The sequence below is a fragment of the Oncorhynchus mykiss genome, chromosome 7 (assembly GCF_013265735.2).
Source record: "Oncorhynchus mykiss isolate Arlee chromosome 7, USDA_OmykA_1.1, whole genome shotgun sequence".
Taxonomy (NCBI): domain Eukaryota; kingdom Metazoa; phylum Chordata; class Actinopteri; order Salmoniformes; family Salmonidae; genus Oncorhynchus; species Oncorhynchus mykiss.
Window position 1 is genome coordinate 1,419,005 of NC_048571.1, and position 25,552 is coordinate 1,444,556.

At 47.4% G+C, this 25,552-nt stretch overlaps 3 protein-coding genes across 4 annotated transcripts in view; 1 reads left to right on the forward strand and 2 right to left on the reverse strand.

Moving 5' to 3' along the window:
- Positions 1-1,572, forward strand: part of phka2 (phosphorylase kinase, alpha 2 (liver)) — a 35,836-nt gene extending 34,264 nt beyond the window's left edge. The window contains exon 30 of the mRNA XM_036982008.1: positions 18-1,572. Coding sequence (XP_036837903.1) covers positions 18-191 — 174 coding nt within the window. The 3' untranslated portion in view covers positions 192-1,572. The remainder of the gene's footprint in view (positions 1-17) is intronic.
- LOC110495418 lies at positions 1,036-15,546 on the reverse strand. 2 transcript variants are annotated; one of them, XM_036982020.1, is made up of 8 exons: positions 15,216-15,543; positions 14,900-15,073; positions 12,420-12,584; positions 10,069-11,109; positions 6,939-7,061; positions 4,271-4,477; positions 2,351-2,488; positions 1,036-1,996 (listed from the first exon to the last, which is right to left on the reverse strand). In XM_036982020.1, exons 1-8 carry the CDS (start codon positions 15,274-15,276, stop codon positions 1,842-1,844), a joined length of 2,064 nt encoding a protein of 687 aa, XP_036837915.1. In that variant the 5' UTR covers positions 15,277-15,543; the 3' UTR covers positions 1,036-1,841. The 2 variants fall into 2 exon arrangements, with proteins under 2 accessions (XP_036837915.1, XP_036837916.1); XM_036982021.1 differs by lacking the exon at positions 6,939-7,061 and having other exon boundaries at positions 15,216-15,546.
- Positions 15,547-16,522: 976 nt separating this feature from the next.
- Positions 16,523-25,552, reverse strand: part of LOC110517469 (serine/threonine-protein phosphatase with EF-hands 1-like) — a 27,084-nt gene continuing 18,054 nt past the window's right edge. The window contains exons 12-20 of the mRNA XM_036982026.1: positions 24,685-24,753; positions 21,227-21,655; positions 21,063-21,134; positions 20,672-20,857; positions 20,132-20,274; positions 19,540-19,646; positions 18,395-18,558; positions 18,211-18,295; positions 16,523-18,076 (exon numbers count right to left, since the gene is read on the reverse strand). Coding sequence (XP_036837921.1) covers positions 17,877-18,076; positions 18,211-18,295; positions 18,395-18,558; positions 19,540-19,646; positions 20,132-20,274; positions 20,672-20,857; positions 21,063-21,134; positions 21,227-21,655; positions 24,685-24,753 — 1,455 coding nt within the window. The 3' untranslated portion in view covers positions 16,523-17,876. The remainder of the gene's footprint in view (positions 18,077-18,210; positions 18,296-18,394; positions 18,559-19,539; positions 19,647-20,131; positions 20,275-20,671; positions 20,858-21,062; positions 21,135-21,226; positions 21,656-24,684; positions 24,754-25,552) is intronic.

Consider the following 25,552-nt stretch of genomic DNA (forward strand, 5'->3'; position numbering starts at 1 on the left):
TGTCCTCTATGTTCCAGAGGACCCATGGAGCCAACGAGTACTTCCTGGAGAAGGATCCAGCCACGGGGATATGTCACTTCTTCTATGACAGCGCCCCTAGTGGCAGCTATGGTACCATGACCTACCTCTCCAAGGCTGTGGTCACATACCTACAAGACTTCCTGCCACAGTCTACCTGTCTCATGCAATGAGGTATCAGACTGGGTTGGATGTAGAGCACTCTCCCTGGCCTCGCAGGCAGCTATCAAGAGAGTAGTCAAGTAATATATATATAGTGTGGAACAAAATACTACTTCCTAGTTCCAATTCTCCCCAAGTGTACACTCGTTCACTCCCATTTAAGGATGATTTAAAATCATTGGATTGAATTATTGAAGTGAATGAGTGCACACTTCAGAGAGAAGGGGGTGAACTAGACTTAGGTAGGAAGTTGGATGGGGATTGACCTATGACCTATGACTAAGATATTCACAACACACACTCTACTCAAAGGAGTTTTATTGCAGCTAATTGATTGATTATAATCAATAATATAGCAGGTTTAACATTTAATATATAATTAATTATAATTAAATATGTTTGTTTTTTATTTTGAGTGTTGGACGACACGCGATACTAAAATTATTTATAATTTTAACATTTAATATATATGTGTAAATCAGATGGAGTTGTTTAAAACGATCTAATATGATATAATGAGTGTATTTTACCTAACCCTCCTCTATTGTATCAGTCTCACCCTGTGTTGTGGGGTTATAAACCTATCCAGAAGTTACTATGTTATCCTGTGTTGAAGTACTGCAGCTGACTGTACCTTTCATCCCACTGTACAATGACATTTACCTGTCATGTTATCTGAGGTGTGGCTCATCATCACCACTCTATGTGTCACAAATACTGTGCATTTATCCATATGTACCCGGAGCATGTCAGCAATGCCTTCATAGCTGCTAATGTGTATGTTTATCTGTGAAGTAAAATAATGACAATGTGATTATATATATAACATGGTTGAATCAGTCCAACAGTGGTTCATGCCATATTTCAGCCTTTTATAGCCGTAGTCATTCAGTACAACACTGTGTGTTAGACATTAGCATCCCAGCAGGCTTACAGTTGAGACCATAAGGGAAGGGAGAATCTGTTCTGCAGTTTAAGGACGACTGAGGCTGAAACAGTTCTGTTTTTGTGTCTAACTTTATTTTATATATTTAAAAAGAGACTATAAATATAGTGGATACATATAAATAATGTATTTTTAACAAAGTACTATGACTGTTTATATAACAGACTAAAGTACAATTAATACTGTCACTTTTAATCAAAAAATTACATTTGATATTCCTATGGACATGACCATGTTATAAGTCTGCAGTTGAGGACATTTTGACACATGGACCAAGTTGAGGACATTTTGAAGGGGATCAATTCTACTAATCAATTATCACAGTGTCTGCCACCATGTTTTCATTATGTTTTTACTCATTCATTCACACTACCTTGTAAAACAACATGTCATCATTTGAGGGAAATATATTTAAATGCCATCAATTAAATCCCTAAACTAATAAATGTGTTCTTCTGGTTTCTCTTCAGCTATAATGTCTGTAATATGCAGTCCAAGCCTCTATTCAATGTTACAGATATGTTCTGGATGTGACAATAATATTTTAATAGTTTTTATACTGTTCTCAGTAATGATTTGACAAAAAAAATACATCTAAGGCCTGACAAAATGTAGATTCAATTGTAGAAGTCATTGTTCAAGGGCCGAACAGAGGGATGGTGGAAACAATATAATAAATGACATTTATATTTAAAGGGTCTCCACACGATCTCTGCTACACATTACTCTGCAGTTGTTTCCTTGGCTGACACTTCCTCCTACTGTAGGGGGAGAGGCGGTGAGAGGCAGGACAGGAACACTGGTGACTTCCTTTATGGTTCAGGCACAGGTGAGAGCAGCCACCATTCTTACGGCCGCACTCGTTGATATCTGTTGATGAAACAGGGCAAAGGGCTGGTCAGGGAAATATCATCGGAAGTGATTTGTGATTGTAGATTGGTCAAAGACTTCCGTTTTGATCAATTTATCGTGTGGGTGTGTGTGGGTGGGTGGGTGTGTGTGTATGTGGGTGTGTGTGTGTGTGTGTGTGTTGGTGGGTGGGTGTGGATGTGTGGGTGTGGATGTGTGGGTGTGGATGTGTGTGGGTGGGTGTGGGTGTGTGGATGTGTGTGTGTGTGTGTGTGTTGGTGGGTGTGGATGTGTGTTGGTGTGTGGGTGTGTGTGTGGGTGTGTGGGTGTGGATGTGTGTGTGTGTGTGTTAGTATGGATGTGTATTCATCTCACCTCTGCAGTGGTGTCTGTCTGAGGACAGTTTGTAGCCTCTGGGACAGATACAGCGGTGGGAGCCAGGCAGGTTCACACACTTCCACTGACACCTGTGTCCAGGTACACTGACCTCTGGCTCCTCACATTCATTGATGTCTGTAAAAGGATCAGTGTCATTCCAGCAGTTGAAGACAACCTGATCGCCATACGCATTCTGTTTGCTGAATGACATTGTTGTATCTATTTTCTATTGATTCCACTAAGCTACGTGGAATTGTTTTAAGAATGTCATTACCAAGGATCATTTAGTTATTTTATTTTTGAATTTTAAGACCACTTGAAGTATAAAATATATACAGTACCAGTCAAAAGTTTGGACACACCTACTCATTCCAGGGTTTTTCTTTATTTTCTACTATTTTCTACATTGTACAATAATAGTGGAGACATCAAAACTATGAAATAACAATGGAATCATGAGCTAAACAAAAAAGTGTTAAACAAATAAAAAATATATTTTATATTTCAGATTCTTCATAGTTGCCACCCTTTGCCTTCATGACAGCTTTGCACACACTTGACATTCTCTCAACCAGCTTCATCTGGAATGCTTTTCCAACAGTCTTGAAGGCACACTTAACCAGCATGGCTACCATAGCATTCTGCAGCAATACGCCATCCCATGTGGTTTGGCCTTAGTGGGACAATTACTAACAGGACAATGACCCAAAACTCACCTCCAGGCTGTGTAAGGGCAATTTGACTAAGAAGGAGAGTGATGGAGTGCTGCATCAGATGACCTGGCCTCCACAATCACCCGAACTCAACCCAATTGAGATGGTTTGGGATGAGTTGGACTGCAGAGTGAAGGAAAAGCAGTGCTCAGCATATGTGGGAACTCCTTCAAGACCATTGGAAAAGCATTCTTCATGAAGCTGCTTGAGAGAATGTCAAGAGTGTGCAAAGCTGTCATCAAGGCAAAGGGTGGGTACTTTGAACAATCTAAAATCTAAAATACATTTAGATTTTTTACAACTTTTTTTGGTTACTACATTATTCCATTTGTGTTATTTCATAGTTTTGATGTCTTCACTATTATTCTACAATGTAGAAAATAGTACAAATAAAGAAAAACCCTTGAATGAGGTGTCCAAACTTTTCGCTGGTATTGTATACTTCCATAAATTTTTTAAACTGGTACTAGGGACCCTTCATAAGAGTCTTGTGAGCGTTGTAGATCAAAATACGTGTTTGTGAGAGTCTGACCTTTCCACAGAGGGGTCATATTAGTGTGTAGCCCAAACAGTTTGGATGCGACAGACAGAAGTTGGCAGATCGTCTGTACCAACTTCAGAAGTGTCCCAAGATGCAAAAGGGAGAGCAAAAGGGAGAACCCCATCATGTTCTTGAGTCTAATCTTTCCATAGAGATGTTCGGACGCTACAGACAATATATATATATATATATATATATATATATTTTTTTTTTTCACCCCCAATTTCGTGGTATCCAATTGTTAGTAGCTACTATCTACAACTCCCGTACGGGCTCGGGAGAGACGAAGGCCGGTTGCGACAGAGCCTGGGCACGAACCCAGAGTCTCTGGTGGCACAGCTGGCGCTGCAGTACAGCGCCCTTAACCACTGCGCCACCCGGGAGGCCCTACAGACAATATTTTGAGAGAGTGATTTTCGGGATGCCTCATGGCCTGACAAACACCGCTCTAGCTCTGTCACCTTTCACCGCAGAAGTGTGACATCGGCTGATGTGGTGCATTGAGATGTCTCTAGCATAAATTGATGGATTTTTAATGGGAGGATTATGCTAATTAGATTTACGCGAGGGTAATTAAGAGAGAGAGATGTTCCACTAGTCTAATTAAAAATTCTGGCATTCTATTCATTTCTGCTAAACCTACGGCATCCCAGTGTCTCCTACCTACACACTCCTTTCTGGACAGGTTTCCTCCAGGTATCGGGGTTGACGGTTGTTTTCTGTACCCTGTGGGACACTCAGCCACACAGGCCCTTCCGTCCCCAGCCAGGGTGTGTCCGTAGGGGCAAGAGCAGCGGAACGAGCCGAAGGTGTTGACGCAGGTCTGCTGGCAGCGCTGTTGCTGCTGGCCCTCCACACACTCATCCACATCTGCGCCGAGGACACACACACAGGTATGTGTTTAAAACACACGTTCGTGCGTACGCACAGGAACACACACAATTAGGAAAGTGGCCTGTCTGATGCTGATGTCACAAAGGCCCCGAGATGAAAGAGTAGAGCAGCTCTGTCTCGCTTTGATTCTCTCTGTCTCGCTCTGGCACACCTCATTACCATGGAGACCAGGCATGCACCGTTGGCTTTCATGAAACGACAAAGGTGATGTGTGACGATGGCCTTTTGTTTTGATCGTGTCCGTGTTCAGCGTTCTGCTGCGACAACAGTATGTGTTAGCTAACATCCACCTCTTCTGTTTCACTGATTGGATCGGCAGCCCTGGTCTCAGTGGTCTGGTTTCAATATGGCAAATACAGAGACTAACAGACTGGGACAAAAACATCTGCTTTATAGAGGAAGCTGCAGTGTGTGGAAAACAACTCAGGAAGATATATCAACTACTGTACCTGCTAGTTGAGCTCCTGCTCTTTCCCAGGAGAGCACCTGTAGCTGTGTGTGTGTGTGTGTGTGTGTGTGTGTGTGTGTGTGTGTGTGTGTGTGTGTGTGTGTGTGTGTGTGTGTGTGTGTGTGTGTGTGTGTGTGTGTGTGTGTGTGTGTGTGTGTGTATGTAGATGTGTGTGTGTGTGTGTGTGTGTGTGTGTGTGTGTGTTTACACCACTGCTGTCCTATAGGAATGTGTAAATGAATATTTATCTCTGCTGTATGGTATGCCTGTCTGAGTCAGACAGATTATAGCATGTGTAGATATTGTGCTAGTCAGCTCTGTCTACAGGAGAAAACCACCTGTTCATTCAACCACCTGTCTATAGAAAGTGAATCGTGCTTTATTCTGAGACGCAAATGATGGGTTACTACCTGGAAATAAACTGTTGAGGGAAAATAGAAAGAGTGAGAAAGTATTTACTCAACTGATAAACACTTTTTTTGTTTTAACAGAAGCCAATTTCAACCTTTTAAGGTGGATAATTTGACCCAAGTTATTGACTCGACACCCAAAACCAAATGTCCAGCTGTCACAAGAGACTACTTTGTAGGTGCACCGTGGAACAGAGATCATAAAACATATATTAACGGGGTCTTTCCTCAGGCTGTAGCTTGTTCCTCTGCAGTGCTGCCTTGTGATCAGAGTGTTAAAGATGTTTTGGATCAAGAATGTATAGCTCTAAATGGAGGATTCTCAGGCTGTAAAAACATCATTGAATTTAGGGGGCATCGTGATCACATTGTAGACCCTGTTGGTGCAGACACTACAGCTGTTCTTTATACAGAGACTGTGGAGGAAGACATCTTGACTAGTCAGAGACTGTGGACAGAAGACATGTTGGCTAGTCAGAGACTGTGGAGGAAGACATCTTGGCTAGTCAGAGACTGTGGAGGAAGACATCTTGGCTAGTCAGAGACTGTGGAGGAAGACATCTTGGCTAGTCAGAGACTGTGGAGGAAGACATCTTGGCTAGTCAGAGACTGTGGAGGAAGACATCTTGGCTAGTCAGAGACTGTGGACAGAAGACATCTTGGCTAGTCAGAGACTGGAGGAAGACATCTGGGCTAGTCAGAGACTGGAGGAAGACATCTTGGCTAGTCAGAGACTGTGGAGGAAGACATCTTGGCTAGTCAGAGACTGTGGAGGAAGACATCTTAGCTAGTCAGAGACTGTGGAGGAAGACATCTTGGCTAGTCAGAGACTGTGCAGGAAGACATCTTGGCTAGTCAGAGACTGTGGAGGAAGACATATTGGCTAGTCAGAGACTGTGCAGGAAGACATCTTGGCTAGTCAGAGACTGTGGACAGAAGACATATTGGCTAGTCAGAGACTGTGGAGGAAGACATCTGGGCTAGTCAGGGGCTGTGGAGGAAGACATCTTGGCTAATCAGAGACTGTGGAGGAAGACATATTGGCTAGTCAGAGACTGTGCAGGAAGACATCTTGGCTAGTCAGAGACTGTGGACAGAAGACATATTGGCTAGTCAGAGACTGTGGAGGAAGACATCTGGGCTAGTCAGAGACTGGAGGAAGACATCTTGGCTATTCAGAGACTGTGGACAGAAGACATCTTGGCTAGTCAGGGGCTGTGGAGGAAGACATCTTGGCTAATCAGAGACTGTGGAGGAAGACATCTTGGCTAATCAGAGACTGTGGAGGAAGACATCTTGGCTAGTCAAGGCAACAAAAACAAGACATTTGATCTTCCCCCAACAAGGAAGAGCACAAACACAACACTGACTAGGGGTTTGGGGCTCATAAAGTGAACTACTTATTTCTACCACAAAGCATGGTGCATGTGTAGTAGCTCTTGCACCAGTTGTTTCAGTGAAACACGTCCCTTGAGTCCTTGCTACGGCTTTAGCGCAATGGGCGAACACTGTCTGGTGTCGCACAGGAGACCCTGGGTTCAAACACACGTCTCTCATCTCGATCGAATGTTTGACTGACCTCTACAGGTACGGTGATCCTCTAACAGGATGAAGCCTGGTCTGCAGTGACACTGAGCTTGTTCCTGGTTCACACTACACAGCTGGGAACAGCCTCCGTTGTTCAGGGCGCAGGGGGTCACCTCTAGGGTTAGAGGTCAGAGGTTAGAGATGGGGGAGTCAGTGTCTCATGTCTGTATTACATATTTATTTTGTGTATATCCTGTCTGTATATCCTGTCTGTCTGTATGGTCTGTCTGTATATCCTGTCTGTATATCCTGTCTGTCTGTATGGTCTGTCTGTATATCCTGTCTGTATATCCTGTCTGTCTGTATGGTCTGTCTGTATATCCTGTCTGTATATCCTGTCTGTATATCCTGTCTGTCTGTATGGTCTGTCTGTATATTCTGTTTATTGTCTGGTAACATTTCACCAGATCAAATGTTTGGTTCATGTAAATGTGCTTGGTGATTAAAGGTGATTGGGACTCTGTATGGGACTATAGCAGGTGTGCAGGCTGTATGTGTTATGATAGGGCTGGAATAAAGACCCTGGAGGAGGGTTACTCTCCAGGAGTAGGGCTGGAATAAAGACCCTGGAGGAGGGTTACTCCTCAGGAGTAGGGCTGGAATAAAGTCCCTGCAGGAGGGTGACTCTCCAGGAGTAGGGCTGGAATAAAGACCCTGGAGGAGGGTGACTCTCCAGGAGTAGGGCTGGAATAAAGACCCTGCAGGAGGGTAGTTCTCCAGGAGTAGGGCTGGAATAAAGACCCTGGAGGAGGGTTACTCTCCAGGAGTAGGGCTGGAATAAAGACCCTGCAGGAGGGTGACTCTCCAGGAGTAGGGCTGGAATAAAGTCCCTGCAGGAGGGTGACTCTCCAGGAGTAGGGCTGGAATAAAGACCCTGGAGGAGGGTTACTCTCCAGGAGTAGGGCTGGAATAAAGACCCTGGAGGAGGGTGACTCTCCAGGAGTAGGGCTGGAATAAAGACCCTGGAGGAGGGTGACTCTCCAGGAGTAGGGCTGGAATAAAGACCCTGCAGGAGGGTTACTCTCCAGGAGTAGGGCTGGAATAAAGACCCTGCAGGAGGGTTACTCTCCAGGAGTAGGGCTGGAATAAAGACCCTGCAGGAGGGTTACTCTCCAGGAGTAGGGCTGGAATAAAGACCCTGCAGGAGGGTGACTCTCCAGGAGTAGGGCTGGAATAAAGACCCTGGAGGAGGGTTACTCTCCAGGAGTAGGGCTGGAATAAAGACCCTGGAGGAGGGTGACTCTCCAGGAGTAGGGCTGGAATAAAGACCCTGGAGGAGGGTGACTCTCCAGGAGTAGGGCTGGAATAAAGACCCTGCAGGAGGGTTACTCTCCAGGAGTAGGGCTGGAATAAAGACCCTGCAGGAGGGTGACTCTCCAGGAGTAGGGCTGGAATAAAGACCCTGGAGGAGGGTTACTCTCCAGGAGTAGGGCTGGAATAAAGACCCTGCAGGAGGGTTACTCTCCAGGAGTAGGGCTGGAATAAAGACCCTGCAGGAGGGTTACTCTCCAGGAGTAGGGCTGGAATAAAGACCCTGGAGGAGGGTGACTCTCCAGGAGTAGTGTTGGCCACTCCTGCATTTAGACTTTACCTTCACTGAGCCCCAGCAATTTAAAACAGGACTGTCTTCCAACAGACACAGCTGGTCCCAATCCACTCCCTACCTATCAAAGAGTTAGTTCCAAGAGGAAGGGGAAAGAAGTGAATTGGGACCGGCTGCCACAGTCGACCAAGCACAGCACTGACTTCCTGGTCAGTCACTCAGTTAGTCAGTTAGTGAGAGATGATGCGTGTAACAGATATTCTGATGTCACTGAGGTAATAATGTAGAAAACAGAGAGAGCTGCACATGTCTCCTTTCATTACCTCTTTCTCTCCTAACACACATCTATGCACATCATCTATACTTATCTCCACACACATCATCTATACACATCTCCACACCTCATCTCCACACAATCTATACACATCATCTCCACACATCATCTCCACACATCGTCTCGACACCTCATCGATACACATCATCTCCACACCATCTAGACACCTCATCTCCACACATAATCTATACACCTCATCTCCATACCTCATCTCCATACCTCATCTCCACACATAATCTAGACACCTCATCTCCACACCTCATCTCCACACATCATCTCCACACATCATCTCTACACATCGTCTAGACACCTCATCTCCACACATAATCTATACACATCATCTATACACCTCATCTCCACACATGATGTGTATAGATTGTGTGTGGAGATGTGTATAGATGATGTGTATAGATGATGTGTGTGGAGATGTGTATAGATGATGTGTATAGATGATGTGTGTGGTAATGTGTATAGATGATGTGTATAGATGATGTGTGTGGAGATGATTTGTGGAGATGTGTATAGATGGCGTGATTAGATTATGTGTATAAATGATGTGTGGAGAAGAGGTGTGGAGATGATGTGTGGAGATGATGTGTATAGATGATGTGTATCATTATATACTTCATCTATTTACATAATCTATACACATCATCTCCACACATAATCTATACACATCATCTCCACACAATCTATACACATCATGTGTGGAGATGATGTGTATAGATGATGTGTGGAGATGATGTGTATAGATGATGTGTGGAGATGATGTGTAGAGATGATGTGTAGAGATGATGTGTAGAGATGAGGTGGAGATGATGTGTAGAGATGATGTGTGGAGATGATGTGTATAGATGATGTGTATAGATGATGTGTATAGATGATGTGTATAGATGATGTGTATAGATTATGTAAATAGATGAAGTATATAATGATACACATCATCTCTACACATCATCTCCACCTCATCTCTACACATCATCTCCACACATCATCTATACACATGTCTACACATCATCTCCCCACATCATCTCTACACATCATCTCTACACAGCAACTAACAGGGTTAAGTACAGGGACCCTTAACTTCTCACCTGCCCAAACACAGAGGACACAGTCGATGAGGTGAACACGGCAACATACGTCCTGAACAAAGCTTCTATGGCCTTTCTGTAGCTCTTCAGTTTGGTAGTACAGAATCTGTAGAGAGGCATCACAATGGGGCATGATAGAGCAGTGACTTACCCAAGCAGACCGGGGTGAGACCACTCCACCGTCCAGCCTGCAGACAGTAGCTGTGGATATCCCCGTGGGCCAGGGTGTACCCTGCATAGCAGGCGTACTGGATGTAGTGTTTGTAGTCCCGGGGACCGGGGTTGTCTACCGGACGGAAGTAGAAGGTGCCATGAGCTGGCAGGGGAGGGTAAGGGCACAGCGGACGCCTGTTTAGGGTCACAGGCCTGGGCAGCTCCTCTGTGTTTGTAGCACCCTTAATAAGATGCTGGTCTGACCTGTTTAAAGAGAGATACGATGAGGTCCCATTGTGTCCAGACGTCTCACCATCATCGCCGGACAATGGCGACGACGACGTCTCGTTCGCCTCACTGTGATGACTGTCACTTGTGTCGGTTTCATTGTCCTGTGAGGACCCGTTTGATGCCCGATCCGGAGAGGTCACGTTGCGTCGATGAGTTTCACCACCATCATCATCATCAGAGTTGATGAAGCTTGTGGAGCTGGTCTCAGTGGGTCTCTGAGGATGGGGCTCCTGTGTGTCTGTGCTGCTCACATCTGCTGGCTCCGTAACTCCCTGGCCAGGCTCCAACTGGGTGGCCCCTGTCAGCACCTCCTTCCTGGGTAATGAATCCTCCTGCATAGCCTGGGCTATAGAGGTCCCCTGGTGCCAATACCCTTCAGCGACCGGCAGGCTGGATGTGGAAGTAATGGTCTCTGTAGTAGCAGAGGAGGATGTGGAGGCCTGAGGTCTAGTGGGATTCTCAGGGGCCCCTTCTCTGTCTGTTAGATCCCTGGTGTCTTTCAAATTCTCCTCCACATGGTGAGCTTTGGGGCTGCGGTCTATGGAGTGTGGGTCTTTTAGGTGGGTGTGGGGGTCTTTAGGTGGTGCGTTGGCCAGCAACACGGGCTTGGAGGCGGTGTTAGCGATGGTATTGTAGTGAAGCTGTAGGTGGTTCTTCAGAGCAGACAGCACGGCAAGGTTCTGGCTCTGGATCCTGGGCATCGGGACGGTGGGATCCTTCTGCTTCCATGACCTCATCATATCAGACTCTAGGAGGGAGAGGCACAGAGGAGGATCAGGAGACATCGTCAGACTTTAGGAGGGGAGAGGCACAGAGGAGGATCAATACCAGGAGACATCATCAGACTCTAGGAGGGGAGAGGCACAGAGGAGGATCAGGAGACATCATCAGACTCTAGGAGGGAGAGGCACAGAGGAGGATCAGGAGACATCGTCAGACTCTAGGTGGGGAGAGGCACAGAGGAGGATCAGGAGACATCGTCAGACTCTAAGAGGGGAGAGGCACAGAGGAGGATCAATACCAGGAGACATCGTCAGACTCTAGGAGGGGAGAGGCACAGAGGAGGATCAGGAGACATCGTCAGACTCTAAGAGGGGAGAGGCACAGAGGAGGATCAGGAGACATCGTCAGACTCTAGGAGGGAGAGGCACAGAGGAGGATCAGGAGACATCATCAGACTCTAGGAGGGAGAGGCACAGAGGAGGATCAATACCAGGAGACATCATCAGACTCTAGGAGGGGAGAGGCACAGAGGAGGATCAATACCAGGAGACATCATCAGACTCTAGGAGGGAGAGGCACAGAGGAGGATCAGGAGACATCATCAGACTCTAGGAGGGAGAGGCACAGAGGAGGATCAATACCAGGAGACATCATCAGACTCTAGGAGGGGAGAGGCACAGAGGAGGATCAATACCAGGAGACATCATCAGGCTCTAGGAGGGGAGAGGCACAGAGGAGGATCAATACCAGGAGACATCATCAGACTCTAGGAGGGAGAGGCACTGAGGAGGATCAATACCAGGAGACATCATCAGACTCTAGGAGGGGAGAGGCACAGAGGAGGATCAATACCAGGAGACATCATCAGGCTCTAGGAGGGGAGAGGCACAGAGGAGGATCAATACCAGGAGACATCATCAGACTCTAGGAGGGAGAGGCACAGAGGAGGATCAATACCAGGAGACATCATCAGACTCTAGGAGGGGAGAGGCACAGAGGAGGATCAGGAGACTTCATCAGACTCTAGGAGGGAGAGGCACAGAGGAGGATCAATACCAGGAGACATCATCAGACTCTAGGAGGGGAGAGGCACAGAGGAGGATCAATACCAGGAGACATCATCAATCGGTGCCTTCGTTTAAAGCAGGGAAAATCAGATTACAGGGTATGTTTTAGTCCACATGAAGGAGGTAGCCTACTGTAGAATACCATGCTGATAGTAATCTACAGCTGTCTCCCGCTCAGGCCTCACACTGAAAAGAGAGAGGTGGAGGGCCACGGTGGACGCTCACCAAGGGGCCAAAGAGGACTAAGTCAGTAAGTTAAGTCTCTCACCCTTGCAGACAGGCTTGGTGCCATTCCAGTTCTGGCCCTTGCAGTAGAGCAGTGAGTGTCCATAGAGCCTGTAGCCAGCATCACAGCTGAAGAGAGCCCAGGCCCCGTCCTCTGTCACACTGGTAACCCCCTGCAGGAGATCCCCTGGGCTGGGACACCCAGAGGCTGGAATAAACACACAGGAGATTCAACACAGATTAGAAGAGAAAGAGAGAAAGAAAGAGAGAGAGAAATCCAATTTTGATCAACTCCCATATCTACTGGGTGAAATTCCACAGTGTGCCATCACAGCAGCAAGATTTGTGACCTGTTGCCACAAGAAAAGGGCAACTAGTGAAGAACAAACACCATTGTAAATACAACCTATATTTATTTATTTTCCCTTTTGTATTTTAACTATTTGCACATCATTACAACACTGTATATAAACATAATACGTAATATTTACTGTTCACTTTTTGTTCATTTCACTTGCTTTAGCAATGCAAACACATATTTCCCATGCCAATAAAGCCCCTTGAATTGAGAGAGAGAGAGAGAAAGAGAGCGAGAGAGAGAGAGAGAGAGAGAGAGAGACAGAGAGAGAGAGAGACAGAGAGAGAGAGAGAGAGAGAGACAGAGAAAGAGAGAGAGAGACAGAGAGAGAGAGAGACAGAGAGAGAGAGAGACAGAGAGAGACAGAGAGAGAGAGACAGAGAGAGAGAGAGAGAGAGAGAGAGAGAGAGAGAGAGACAGAGAGAGAGAGAGAGAGACTTAACAGCTCAACTCGTACATTTCCTCAGTGAAAACAATGTACTGAGCAAATGTCAAATTGGCTTTTTACCAAATTACCAGACCGCGACAGACCACGTATTCACCCTGCACACCCTAATTGATTTAAAAAAAGCCTTTGACTCAATTTGGCATGAGGGTCTGCTATACAAAGTGATGGAAAGTGGTGTTGGGGGTAAAACATACGACATTACAAACAACAAGTGTGCAGTTAAAATTGGCAAAAAACACACACATTTCTTTCCACAAGGCTGTGGGGTGAGACAGGGATGCAGCTTAAGCCCCACCCTCTTCAACATATATATCAACGAATTGGTGCGGGCACTAGAACAGTCTGCAGAACCCGGCCTCACCCTACTAGAATCTGAAGTCAAATGTCTATTGATGATCTGGTGCTTCTGTCCCCAACAAAGGAGGGCCTACAGCAGCACCTAGATCTGTCCCCAACCAAGGAGGGCCTACAGCAGCACCTAGATCTGTCCCCAACCAAGGAGGTCCTACAGCAGCACCTAGATCTGTCCCCAACCAAGGAGGGCCTACAGCAGAACCTAGATCTGTCCCCAACCAAGGAGGGCCTACAGCAGCACCTAGATCTGTCCCCAACCAAGGAGGGCCTACAGCAGCACCTAGATCTGTCCCCAACCAAGGAGGGCCTACAGCAGCACCTAGATCTGTCCCCAACCAAGGAGGGCCTACAGCAGCACCTAGATCTGTCCCCAACCAAGGAGGGCCTACAGCAGCACCTAGATCTGTCCCCAACCAAGGAGGGTCTACAGCAGCACCTAGATCTGTCCCCAACCAAGGAGGGCCTACAGCAGCACCTAGATCTATCCCCAACCAAGGAGGGCCTACAGCAGCACCTAGATCTTCTGCACAGATTCTGTCAGACCTGGGCCCTGTCAGACCTGGGCCCTGTCAGACCTGGGCCCTGACAGACCTGGGCCCTGACAGACCTGGGCCCTGACAGACCTGGGCCCTGACAGACCTGGGCCCTGACAGACCTGGGCCCTGACAGACCTGGGCCCTGACAGTAAATCTCAGTAAGACAAAAAATGTGGTGTTCCAAAGAAGGTCCAGTTTCCAGGACCACAAATACAAATTCCATCTAGACACCATTGCCCTAGAGCACACAAGAAACTATACATACCCTGGCCCTAAACATCAGGACCACAGGTCACTTCCACAAAGCTGTGAACGATCTGAGAGACAAGGCAAGAAGGGCATTCTATGCCATCAAAAGGAACATAAAATTCAACATACCAATTAGGATCTGCCTAAAAATACTTGAATCAGTCATAGAGCCCATTGCCCTTTATGGTTGTGAGGTCTGGGGTCCGCTCACCAACCAAGAATTCACAAAATGGGACAAACACCAAATTGAGACTCTGCATGCAGAATTCTGCAAAAATATCCTCCGTGTACAACGTAAAACAGGACAGCAGCACAATTAGACCCAAGCAAATCATGAGAAAACAAAAATATCATTACTTGACACATTGGAAAGAATTCACAAATAAACAGAGCCAACTAGAATGCTATTTGGCCCTAAACAGAGAGTACACAGTGGCAGAATACCTGACCACTGTGACTGACCCAAACGTAAGAAAAGATTTGACTACGTACAGACTCAGTGAGCATAGCCTTGCTATTGAGAAATTGAGAGAGAGACGTGTAACTTGAAATACATGTATCAAACTCAAGTCACTTACCAACACACACGGGAGGTTCCCTGGTCCATTGTCCAGACACACAGCTGTTGGTTCTATATCCATGGATCTTATAGCCAGGGTTACAGGTGAACGCCACATACAGCCCGCTGTAACGGAAGAATGTTCTACCGTTCTCCACGTGTCTGAAACTACTGCATTCCTCACCCAATGACCCTGGAGACAGAACAGAGATCAACATAAAGACAGTCTGATGCCATGAGGAGTTCCCATTGATCTCAAAAGTCCTTTTTTACCAAACAAACAGAAATAAGAGATCCAATAGATGAAATCCAAACCAGTAGACAGACTGACTGACCTGGAGGGAGGGTCAATAGCAGAGCGACTAGTGTAGAGAGAAGCCCTGTCAGAGCCCCCATGGTCTCTCCCTGCAGCAGACTGAGGTGCTCTACTCTTCTCTCTCTCTCTCCCTTCCTCTCCCTCCTCTTCTCTTCTCTCTCTTTCCCTTCCTCTCCCTCGCTCTACTCCTCTCTCTCTCCCTTCCTCTCCCTCTCTCTTAACTCTTCTCTCCCATCCTCCCTCTCTTTCTGCGTATTTGTGATTATCTGGCACCGTGTAGTTCTGAGTGTGCGTGTTCGCGTGCATATGTGATCCTTTTTGTGTTGTCCTGTGTGTGTGTTGTCCTGTTTGTGTGTGTGATCCTGAACACCAGACCTGTGGAATGCCTCCGACCCTCCTGAGAGAGGCTGGTCCTGCCATTTGGCCTCCCTCCCTGTCAGTCAGAAGTACGAGGTGTGTTTAACAGTGCTCACACATTGCTTTGTAATTATGGGGCTTCCAATACACACCCACCTCTACATGCATGCACAAACATGTGCATAAACACACACACACCTCTACATGCATGCACAAACATGTGCATAAACACACACACACCTCTACATGCATGCACAAATATGTGCATAAACACACACCCACCTCTACATGCATGCACAAACATGTGCATACACACACACACACCAAATACAAATGTGAACCAACCGAGTAAGGAAACAGCCAGTAAAGAGCATTTAAAGCTACACATCACATTATACAACATAACAGCAACCTTACCGGTTCACTAGTTGATGTAGAATAAGGAAGTCTCAGACAAGGCAGCCTCGTCTGAGATAGAACAGCCAATAGGAGCAGGAGTCTATCGCCTGTTTCTGTAGTGAGACAGCTTGATGTACAGTACACCCCCCTCCTAATGAATTATAACCAGAGTCTGTTCATGCTTTTATTGACATGATATGCCAGGATCGGCCATCAACTGTTTTTATTGAGAAATGGTAATAGACTTCCATGTCAGCATCATGGACTGTCAGCTCTGGTGGACATTCCTTTAGTCAATATGCCAATTACACGCTCCCTCGAAACTTGTGACATCTGTGTTGTGTGACAAAACTGCACATTTTAAAGTGGCCTTTTATTGCCCCCCCCCCCCCCCAGCACAAGGTGCACCTGTGTAATGATCATGCTGTTTAATCAGCTTCTTGATATGCCACACCTGTCAGGTGGATGGATTATCTTGGCAAAGGATAAATGCTCACTAACAGGGATATAAACAAATGTGTAAACAAAAATTTGTGCACAAAATTTGAGAGGAATAAACTTGGAACATTTGTGGGATTGTTTATTTCAGCTTCATGAATCATGGGACCAACACTTTACACCAGGAAGTAAATGAGTTAATAGACCAATAAGAAAGACGTTGAAACCTCTCTGCCAATAACAGATCATTTTCAGTTTTCCAGACCACTCCCAGACAGTCATAGCTAAATTCTTGCTTGAGAAATAGCTCTTTGCTAAAATAAGCTATTTTAGTTTCTTTTTGACCATTTTAATGAAAAACAACCGCAGTAAGGTACTTACCCAGAAATTATTTAATATTGAAATGTAAAAAAATTAAAACATCTGCATTGGACCTTTGACCCTGAAGAGAGGATGGAGCAGTCTGGTGTCAGCCCTGTCTCAGACCTAGAAAAGTTGGGGCAAAGTGCTGTTGGTCTGCAGAGCAGAGCTAGGACATGCCGCGGGGAGCTCTTGTCTGCGTTGTCTGTAGAAACCTCACGTGTGTTGGTCCACCTCCATATCAGTAGCTAGTGAGAGTAGTGTGTTCTCATCTGAGACATGTTCTACACCACAGGGAGAAGGGTGACCACATCTCCTAGATATATTCCTGACTCATGCAACTGCATGTGCTACACTGAGTGTATGGTTGACCACAAGACTGTTAAAGCCTGCAGAGCTAAAGCCAAGGCGAGCATGGCTCCCCTCAAATCTGCTGCTGGATTTTGTAGCACTCTCTCAGCATAGCTGCTGGTCTTTGTAGTTCTCTCAGCCTAGCTGCTGGTCTTTGTAGTTCTCTCAGCTTAGCCACTGGTCTTTGTAATTCTCTCAACCTAGCCGCTGGTTTTTGTAGTACTCTCTCAGCATAGCTGCTGGTCTTTGTAGTTCTCTCAGCCTAACCGCTGGTCTTTGTAGTTCTCTCAGCCTAGCCGCTGGTCTTTGTAGTTCTCTCAGCCTAGCTGCTGGTCTTTGTAGTTCTCTCAGCCTAGCTGCTGGTCTTTGTAGTTCTCTCAGCCTAGCCGCTGGTCTTTGTAGTTCTCTCAGCCTAGCTGCTGGTCTTTGTAATTCTCTCAATCTAGCCGCTGGTCTTTGTAGTTCTCTCAGCATAGCCGCTGGTCTTTGTAGTTCTCTCAGCATAGCCGCTGGTCTTTGTAGTTTAGTTCTATCAACCTAGCCGCTGGTCTTTGTAGTTATCTCAGCCTAGCTGCTGGTCTTTGTAATTCTCTCAACCTAGCTGCTGGTCTTTGTAGTTCTCTCAGCATAGCCGCTGGTCTTTGTAGTTCTATCAACCTAGCCGCTGGTCTTTGTAGTTCTCTCAGCCCTGCTGCCAGTGTTGGCTCACTGAGCTAAAGCCAAGTCATTGCCCGGGTAGCTAATGTGAGTCTTCAGCACAACAACAAGGTTTCTCTCAGCCCTGCTGTTGGTCCTTAACATCCAGTTTGTGCACCACCCTGAAAGCCTCTAGGAACTCGTTGAAGTCGATGCTACCGTCCTTGTTGAAGTCTATACTCTTAGCCAGTTCATCTATGGCCCGGTCATCCACCTCCACACCTAGGTGAGCACTAAACAGATGCCAGGTCTGACGGAACTCCTCGATGGATATCTGACCTGGATGGGGAGAGACAGTGAGAGAAACTAAGGAATACTAAAACGGTTTTCTGTCTAACAAGCTAATGGTTAATGTAGCATGATGTGAACTAGCAGGCGTATGAGCTGTAATAGTCATCATCAGAGTAACGTACCAGAGTGGTCTTTGTCCATGATGTTGAAGATAATCTCAAGGTCTGTTCGATACCTGTAAAGAGTTTCAGCCAAGTTTGGAGTGACCTGAACAAAACACAGAGGGAGATTTTGTGAAAGGAGTAGCTTTATTGATTGCCAAATAAAATCAATCAATTGATCGATCAGTCTCTTCCTGGTTCTGACCTGGGGTATGGGTTGTCCCGGGCCCATGTCCTCGAAGCAGGACTGGTAGTCGATGCTGCCATCTGGTGCCAGCCGTGCCAGGCGCGGGCGCAGAGTCCTCCAGGGCAGGTCCAGTCTCACGACTGACTCCAACACCAGGGCCCACTCACTGACAGAGATATAGCCTGGAACAGACAGTCTAACTCACTGACAGACAGAGATACAGCCTAGAACAGACAGTCTAACTCACTGACAGACAGAGATACAGCCTGGAACAGACAGTCTAACTCACTGACAGCCTGGAACAGACAGTCTAACTCACTGACAGACAGAGATACAGCCTGGAACAGACAGTCTAACTCACTGACAGACAGAGATACAGCCTGGAACAGACAGTCTAACTCACTGACAGACAGAGATACAGCCTGGAACAGACAGTCTAACTCACTGACAGACAGAGATACAGCCTGGAACAGACAGTCTAACTCACTGACAGACAGAGATACAGCCTGGAACAGACAGTCTAACTCACTGACAGACAGAGATACAGCCTAGAACAGACAGTCTAACTCACTGACAGACAGAGATACAGCCTAGAACAGACAGTCTAACTCACTGACAGACAGAGATACAGCCTGGAACAGACAGTCTAACTCACTGACAGACAGAGATACAGCCTGGAACAGACAGTCTAACTCACTGACAGCCTGGAACAGACAGTCTAACTCACTGACAGAGATACAGCCTGGAACAGACAGTCTAACTCACTGACAGACAGAGATACAGCCTGGAACAGACAGTCTAACTCACTGACAGACAGAGATACAGCCTGGAACAGACAGTCTAACTCACTGACAGACAGAGATACAGCCTGGAACAGACAGTCTAACTCACTGACAGACAGAGATACAGCCTGGAACAGACAGTCTAACTCACTGACAGACAGAGATACAGCCTGGAACAGACAGTCTAACTCACTGACAGACAGAGGTATAGCCTGGAACAGACACAGCAGAGTCACTAATGATACACAATGATGGGCGCGTTCCAGGTGATCTTTATGGCAGGTGGCTACACATCTCAGAACATGACTATGTCATAGGAGTTTGGGGTGTTCTTTAACAGCTGGCAAGCAGTGTGTGGGTGTTATTGCCAAAATATCTTACCACTGTTACTTGTGTCATACTGCTGAAAGGCAGCCATGAGTTCTGAGCGGTGAGAAAACAGCTTCTCCTGTACAGCCCTTACAGCCGAACCCTCTGCCACATTCACCCTGCGGACGGACGGACACACACACAATAATCAACTCATTGTCACGCTCTATATGTAGAGACCAGTAGGAACCGTGATCCCCCAGCCCCTACCTCCACCTCCACCTCCACCCCAGCCCCTACCTCCACCCCCTACCTCCACCCCAGCCCCTACCTCCACCCCCTACCTCCAGCCCAGCCCCTACCTCCAACTCCACCCCATCCTCCACCTCCACCCCATCCCCTACCTCCACCTCCAGCCCATCCCCTACCTCCACCTCCAGCCCATCCCCTACCTCCACCTCCAGCCCATCCCCTACCTCCACCTCCAGCCCATCCCCTACCTCCACCTCCTACCTCCACCCCAGCCCCTACCTCCACCTTCACCTCCACCCCAGCCCCTACCTCCACCCCAGCCCCTACCTCCACCTCCACCCCAGCCCCTACCTCCACCTCCACCCCACCCCCCCCCCCCCACCTCCACCTCCACCTCCACCCCAGCCCCTACCTCTGAGTCAGGGTGAGTTTCCTGGTATTCCTGCTGACCTGGTACTGGAAGAAGCGAGGGACCAGCTCTCTGCCCAGTTTAATGTAGGCTCCACGGTTACTACCCTCCTCATAGTAGTTAGACGCAGAGAAAATGGTGATCACCTGAAAGAACAAAATACACTTAGATCTTATAGAGTCAGGTGGTCTACTAGAGTCAGGTGGTCTACTAGAGTCAGGTGGTCTACTAGAGTCAGGTGGTCTACTAGAGTCAGGTGGTCTACTAGAGTCAGGTGGTCTACTAGCCATGGGGGGGAACCCAGACACAGACACATTAACTATCATATATCTTATAGAGCTAGTCCTGTTGTCTGCTAGCCATCATATATCTTATAGAGCTAGTCCTGTTGTCTGCTAGCCATCATATATCTTATAGAGCTAGTCCTGTTGTCTGCTAGCCATCATATATCTTATAGAGCTAGTCCTGTTGTCTGCTAGCCATCATATATCTTATAGAGCTAGTCCTGTTCAATGGAGATTAGAAACAGGCCTAACAGATCACCTGTCCGTCGTGGCAGACTTCGTAGCCCTCCTGTTTACACTCATGTGATCTGATCAGCAGAGTCATGCCGTGTCTCTCCAGCAGGCGTCTGGTCACGTCTGGCCCGAAGTAACTGCCTCCTCCCCTGAAGGTGTTGGGACTGCAGCCTGGCTGGCTCTTCGGGTCGCTCCACAGCAAATCTACTACCTTCAACACGACACACAGTCAGAATGGTCACTACTACCGGAATGCAGGATAACTTCCTGTTGGACAATGTTTCAACTATATATCAACTTTACTAGGAAGAGAAAAGAGCAGGAAGCCAAATTCTGCAAGTCTATTTTGTAATCTTCTTGATCCACCGAACCACCACGGTTTAGCCTCCAGCCTGTAGGTGGCGCTCTGCTCTCACCTGTTTCCACTCCAACTCCTCCCTGGGCGGCTGACGGACGGGGAGGGCGGTGAAGGAGTCCAGGAAGGGCACCTAACAATAATAATATATTATTAATATTGTTATTATTATTATTGGTTGTTATTGGTTGTTGTTATTACTATCATCATCATTAGGAAGAACACCTGGAGGTTGTCGGTGGGGCTCAGCATGCTGGGAGAAAGGCAGCGGCACAGAGTGAGGCGGGACGACCCCCGGGGGGAGCAGAGTGAGGATGAGGAGGAAGAGGAGGAGCTGCCCTGTCTGGTGAGGTGACGTCTCTTCTTGGGGGTGTTGCCATGGTCCTGACCCCTGCTCCTACACCTGGGGCTCTCTGGCTGGCCCCTGCTCCTACACCTGGGTCTCTCTGGCTGGCCCCTGCTCCTACACCGGGGGCTCTCTGGCTGGCCCCTGCTCCTACACCGGGGGCTCTCTGGCTGGCCCCTGCTCCTACACCGGGGGCTCTCTGGCTGGCCCCTGCTCCTACACCTGGGGCTCTCTGGCTGGCCCCTGCTCCTACACCGGGGGCTCTCTGGCTGGCCCCTGCTCCTACACCGGGGGCTCTCTGGCTGGCCCTGAGTAGAGTAGAGAATATTTATTATCCATGATTGTAGACTTTACAGCTGATAGTCAATAAAATACACATATACAAAATAAAACAAGAACACAATGTAATACTGAACATCCTACTGGATCAGGACGTGACCTGTCTACTGCTCCTAGTCATCCTACTGTAGCAGGAACTGATCTGTCTACTGCTCCTAGTCACCTCCATCCTACTGTATCAGGATGTGACCTGTCTACTGCTGCTAGTCACCTCCATCCTACTATATCAGGACGTGTCCTGTCTACTGCTCCTAGTCACCTCCATCCTACTATATCAGGATGTGACCTGTCTACTGCTCCTAGTCACCTCCATCCTACTGTATCAGGAACTGATCTGTCTACTGCTGCTAGTCACCTCCATCCTACTATATCAGGATGTGACCTGTCTACTGCTGCTAGTCACCTCCATCCTACTATATCAGGATGTGACCTGACTACTGCTGCTAGTCACCTCCATCCTACTATATCAGGATGTGACCTGTCTACTGCTGCTAGTCACCTCCATCCTACTATATCAGGATGTGACCTGACTACTGCTGCTAGTCACCTCCATCCTACTATATCAGGATGTGACCTGTCTACTGCTCCTAGTCACCTCCATCCTACTGTATCAGGAACTGATCTGTCTACTGCTGCTAGTCACCTCCATCCTACTATATCAGGATGTGACCTGTCTACTGCTCCTAGTCACCTCCATCCTACTATATCAGGATGTGACCTGACTACTGCTGCTAGTCACCTCCATCCTACTATATCAGGATGTGACCTGTCTACTGCTCCTAGTCACCTCCATCCTACTATATCAGGACGTGTCCTGTCTACTGCTCCTAGTCACCTCCATCCTACTATATCAGGATGTGACCTGTCTACTGCTCCTAGTCACCTCCATCCTACTGTATCAGGAACTGATCTGTCTACTGCTGCTAGTCACCTCCATCCTACTATATCAGGATGTGACCTGTCTACTGCTGCTAGTCACCTCCATCCTACTATATCAGGATGTGACCTGACTACTGCTGCTAGTCACCTCCATCCTACTATATCAGGATGTGACCTGTCTACTGCTGCTAGTCACCTCCATCCTACTGTATCAGGATGTGACCTGACTACTGCTCCTAGTCACCTCCATCCTACTGTATCAGGAACTGACCTGTCTACTGCTCCTAGTCACCTCCATCCTACTGTATCAGGAACTGACCTGTCTACTGCTCCTAGTCACCTCCATCCTACTATATCAGGATGTGACCTGACTACTGCTGCTAGTCACCTCCATCCTACTATATCAGGATGTGACCTGTCTACTGCTGCTAGTCACCTCCATCCTACTATATCAGGACGTGTCCTGTCTACTGCTCCTAGTCACCTCCATCCTACTATATCAGGATGTGACCTGTCTACTGCTCCTAGTCACCTCCATCCTACTATATCAGGACGTGTCCTGTCTACTGCTCCTAGTCACCTCCATCCTACTATATCAGGACGTGTCCTGACTACTGCTCCTAGTCACCTCCATCCTACTGTATCAGGAACTGACCTGTCTACTGCTGCTAGTCACCTCCATCCTACTATATCAGGATGTGACCTGTCTACTGCTCCTAGTCACCTCCATCCTACTGTATCAGGATGTGACCTGTCTACTGCTGCTAGTCACCTCCATCCTACTGTATCAGGATGTGACCTGTCTACTGCTGCTAGTCACCTCCATCCTACTGTATCAGGAACTGACCTGTCTACTGCTCCTAGTCATCCTACTGTATCAGGAACTGACCTGTCTCCTGCTCCTAGTCATCCTACTGTATCAGGAACTGACCTGTCTACTGCTCCTAGTCACCTCCATCCTACTATATCAGGATGTGACCTGACTACTGCTGCTAGTCACCTCCATCCTACTATATCAGGATGTGACCTGTCTACTGCTCCTAGTCACCTCCATCCTACTATATCAGGACGTGTCCTGTCTACTGCTCCTAGTCACCTCCATCCTACTATATCAGGATGTGACCTGTCTACTGCTCCTAGTCACCTCCATCCTACTGTATCAGGAACTGATCTGTCTACTGCTGCTAGTCACCTCCATCCTACTATATCAGGATGTGACCTGTCTACTGCTGCTAGTCACCTCCATCCTACTATATCAGGATGTGACCTGACTACTGCTGCTAGTCACCTCCATCCTACTATATCAGGATGTGACCTGTCTACTGCTGCTAGTCACCTCCATCCTACTGTATCAGGATGTGACCTGACTACTGCTCCTAGTCACCTCCATCCTACTGTATCAGGAACTGACCTGTCTACTGCTCCTAGTCACCTCCATCCTACTGTATCAGGAACTGACCTGTCTACTGCTCCTAGTCACCTCCATCCTACTATATCAGGATGTGACCTGACTACTGCTGCTAGTCACCTCCATCCTACTATATCAGGATGTGACCTGTCTACTGCTGCTAGTCACCTCCATCCTACTATATCAGGACGTGTCCTGTCTACTGCTCCTAGTCACCTCCATCCTACTATATCAGGATGTGACCTGTCTACTGCTCCTAGTCACCTCCATCCTACTATATCAGGACGTGTCCTGTCTACTGCTCCTAGTCACCTCCATCCTACTATATCAGGACGTGTCCTGACTACTGCTCCTAGTCACCTCCATCCTACTGTATCAGGAACTGACCTGTCTACTGCTGCTAGTCACCTCCATCCTACTATATCAGGATGTGACCTGTCTACTGCTCCTAGTCACCTCCATCCTACTGTATCAGGATGTGACCTGTCTACTGCTGCTAGTCACCTCCATCCTACTGTATCAGGATGTGACCTGTCTACTGCTGCTAGTCACCTCCATCCTACTGTATCAGGAACTGACCTGTCTACTGCTCCTAGTCATCCTACTGTATCAGGAACTGACCTGTCTCCTGCTCCTAGTCATCCTACTGTATCAGGAACTGACCTGTCTACTGCTCCTAGTCACCTCCATCCTACTGTATCAGGAACTGACCTGTCTACTGCTCCTAGTCACCTCCAGATGGTTCAGACTCCTCCTAGGAAGCCTCAGGGCAGATTTCACCTGCCAATGAGTAGACAGAGGAAAGAGAGTACCGTTATCTTGAATCCCCACTGACTGAATGTCACTCTGTTTCACTACAGTCAGGGATGGAAATGAAGCCAGTCTGCTAGCCCGAGGCTAGTACGTTTCAGACCGGGTCAGTAGAAAAATGTGTCCAACTAGCCCTGCCGTTAAGGATATTTTGTATTTTCAAAGATCTCATGGCACTTATTTCGGACCCGAGCCAGTAAAAATTGTGGTCTACTAGCCAGGCTAGCCAGTGGCAACAGTCCTTCAGTTTTATCCCAGCCAGTGTGGATTGCAGGCTAGAGAACAGTAGGATGAATCTTTGTTGTTCCAAATGGCAGACGGTTTTGTTGACAGAAAACAAGGTCATATGATTCTCTCAATGGAACAACTACACATTCTGATATCTGGACCATTTCCTCATAGGCTACTACCCAGGACCTACAGTACATGATCTACTACCCAGGACCTACAGTACAGGACCTACAGTACAGGACCTACTACCCAGGACCTACTACCCAGGACCTACTACCCAGGACCTACTACCCAGGACCTACTACCCAGGACCTACAGTACATTACCTACTATCCAGGACCTACAGTACAGGACCTACAGTACAGGACCTACAGTACAGGGCCTACAGTACAGGACCTACTTCCCAGGACCTACTACACAGGACCTACAGTATAGGACCTACTACCCAGGAACTACAGTACAGGACCTACTGTACAGGACCTACTACCCAGGACCTATAGTACAGGACCTACAGTACAGGACCTACTACCCTGGACCT

Bases quoted from the DNA above. Each gene is read 5' to 3' on its own strand.
- LOC110495418 (XM_036982020.1), bottom strand. From the start codon at position 15,276: ATGGGGGCTCTGACAGGGCTTCTCTCTACACTAGTCGCTCTGCTATTG. The intron at 7,062-10,068 runs GTAAGTCACTGC...CTCTAACCCTAG, and splicing joins TCTCACCCCGGTCTGCTTGG to AGGTGACCCCCTGCGCCCTG. The intron at 2,489-4,270 runs GTAGGAGACACT...ATCCTTTTACAG, and splicing joins GTCCAGAAAGGAGTGTGTAG to ACATCAATGAATGTGAGGAG.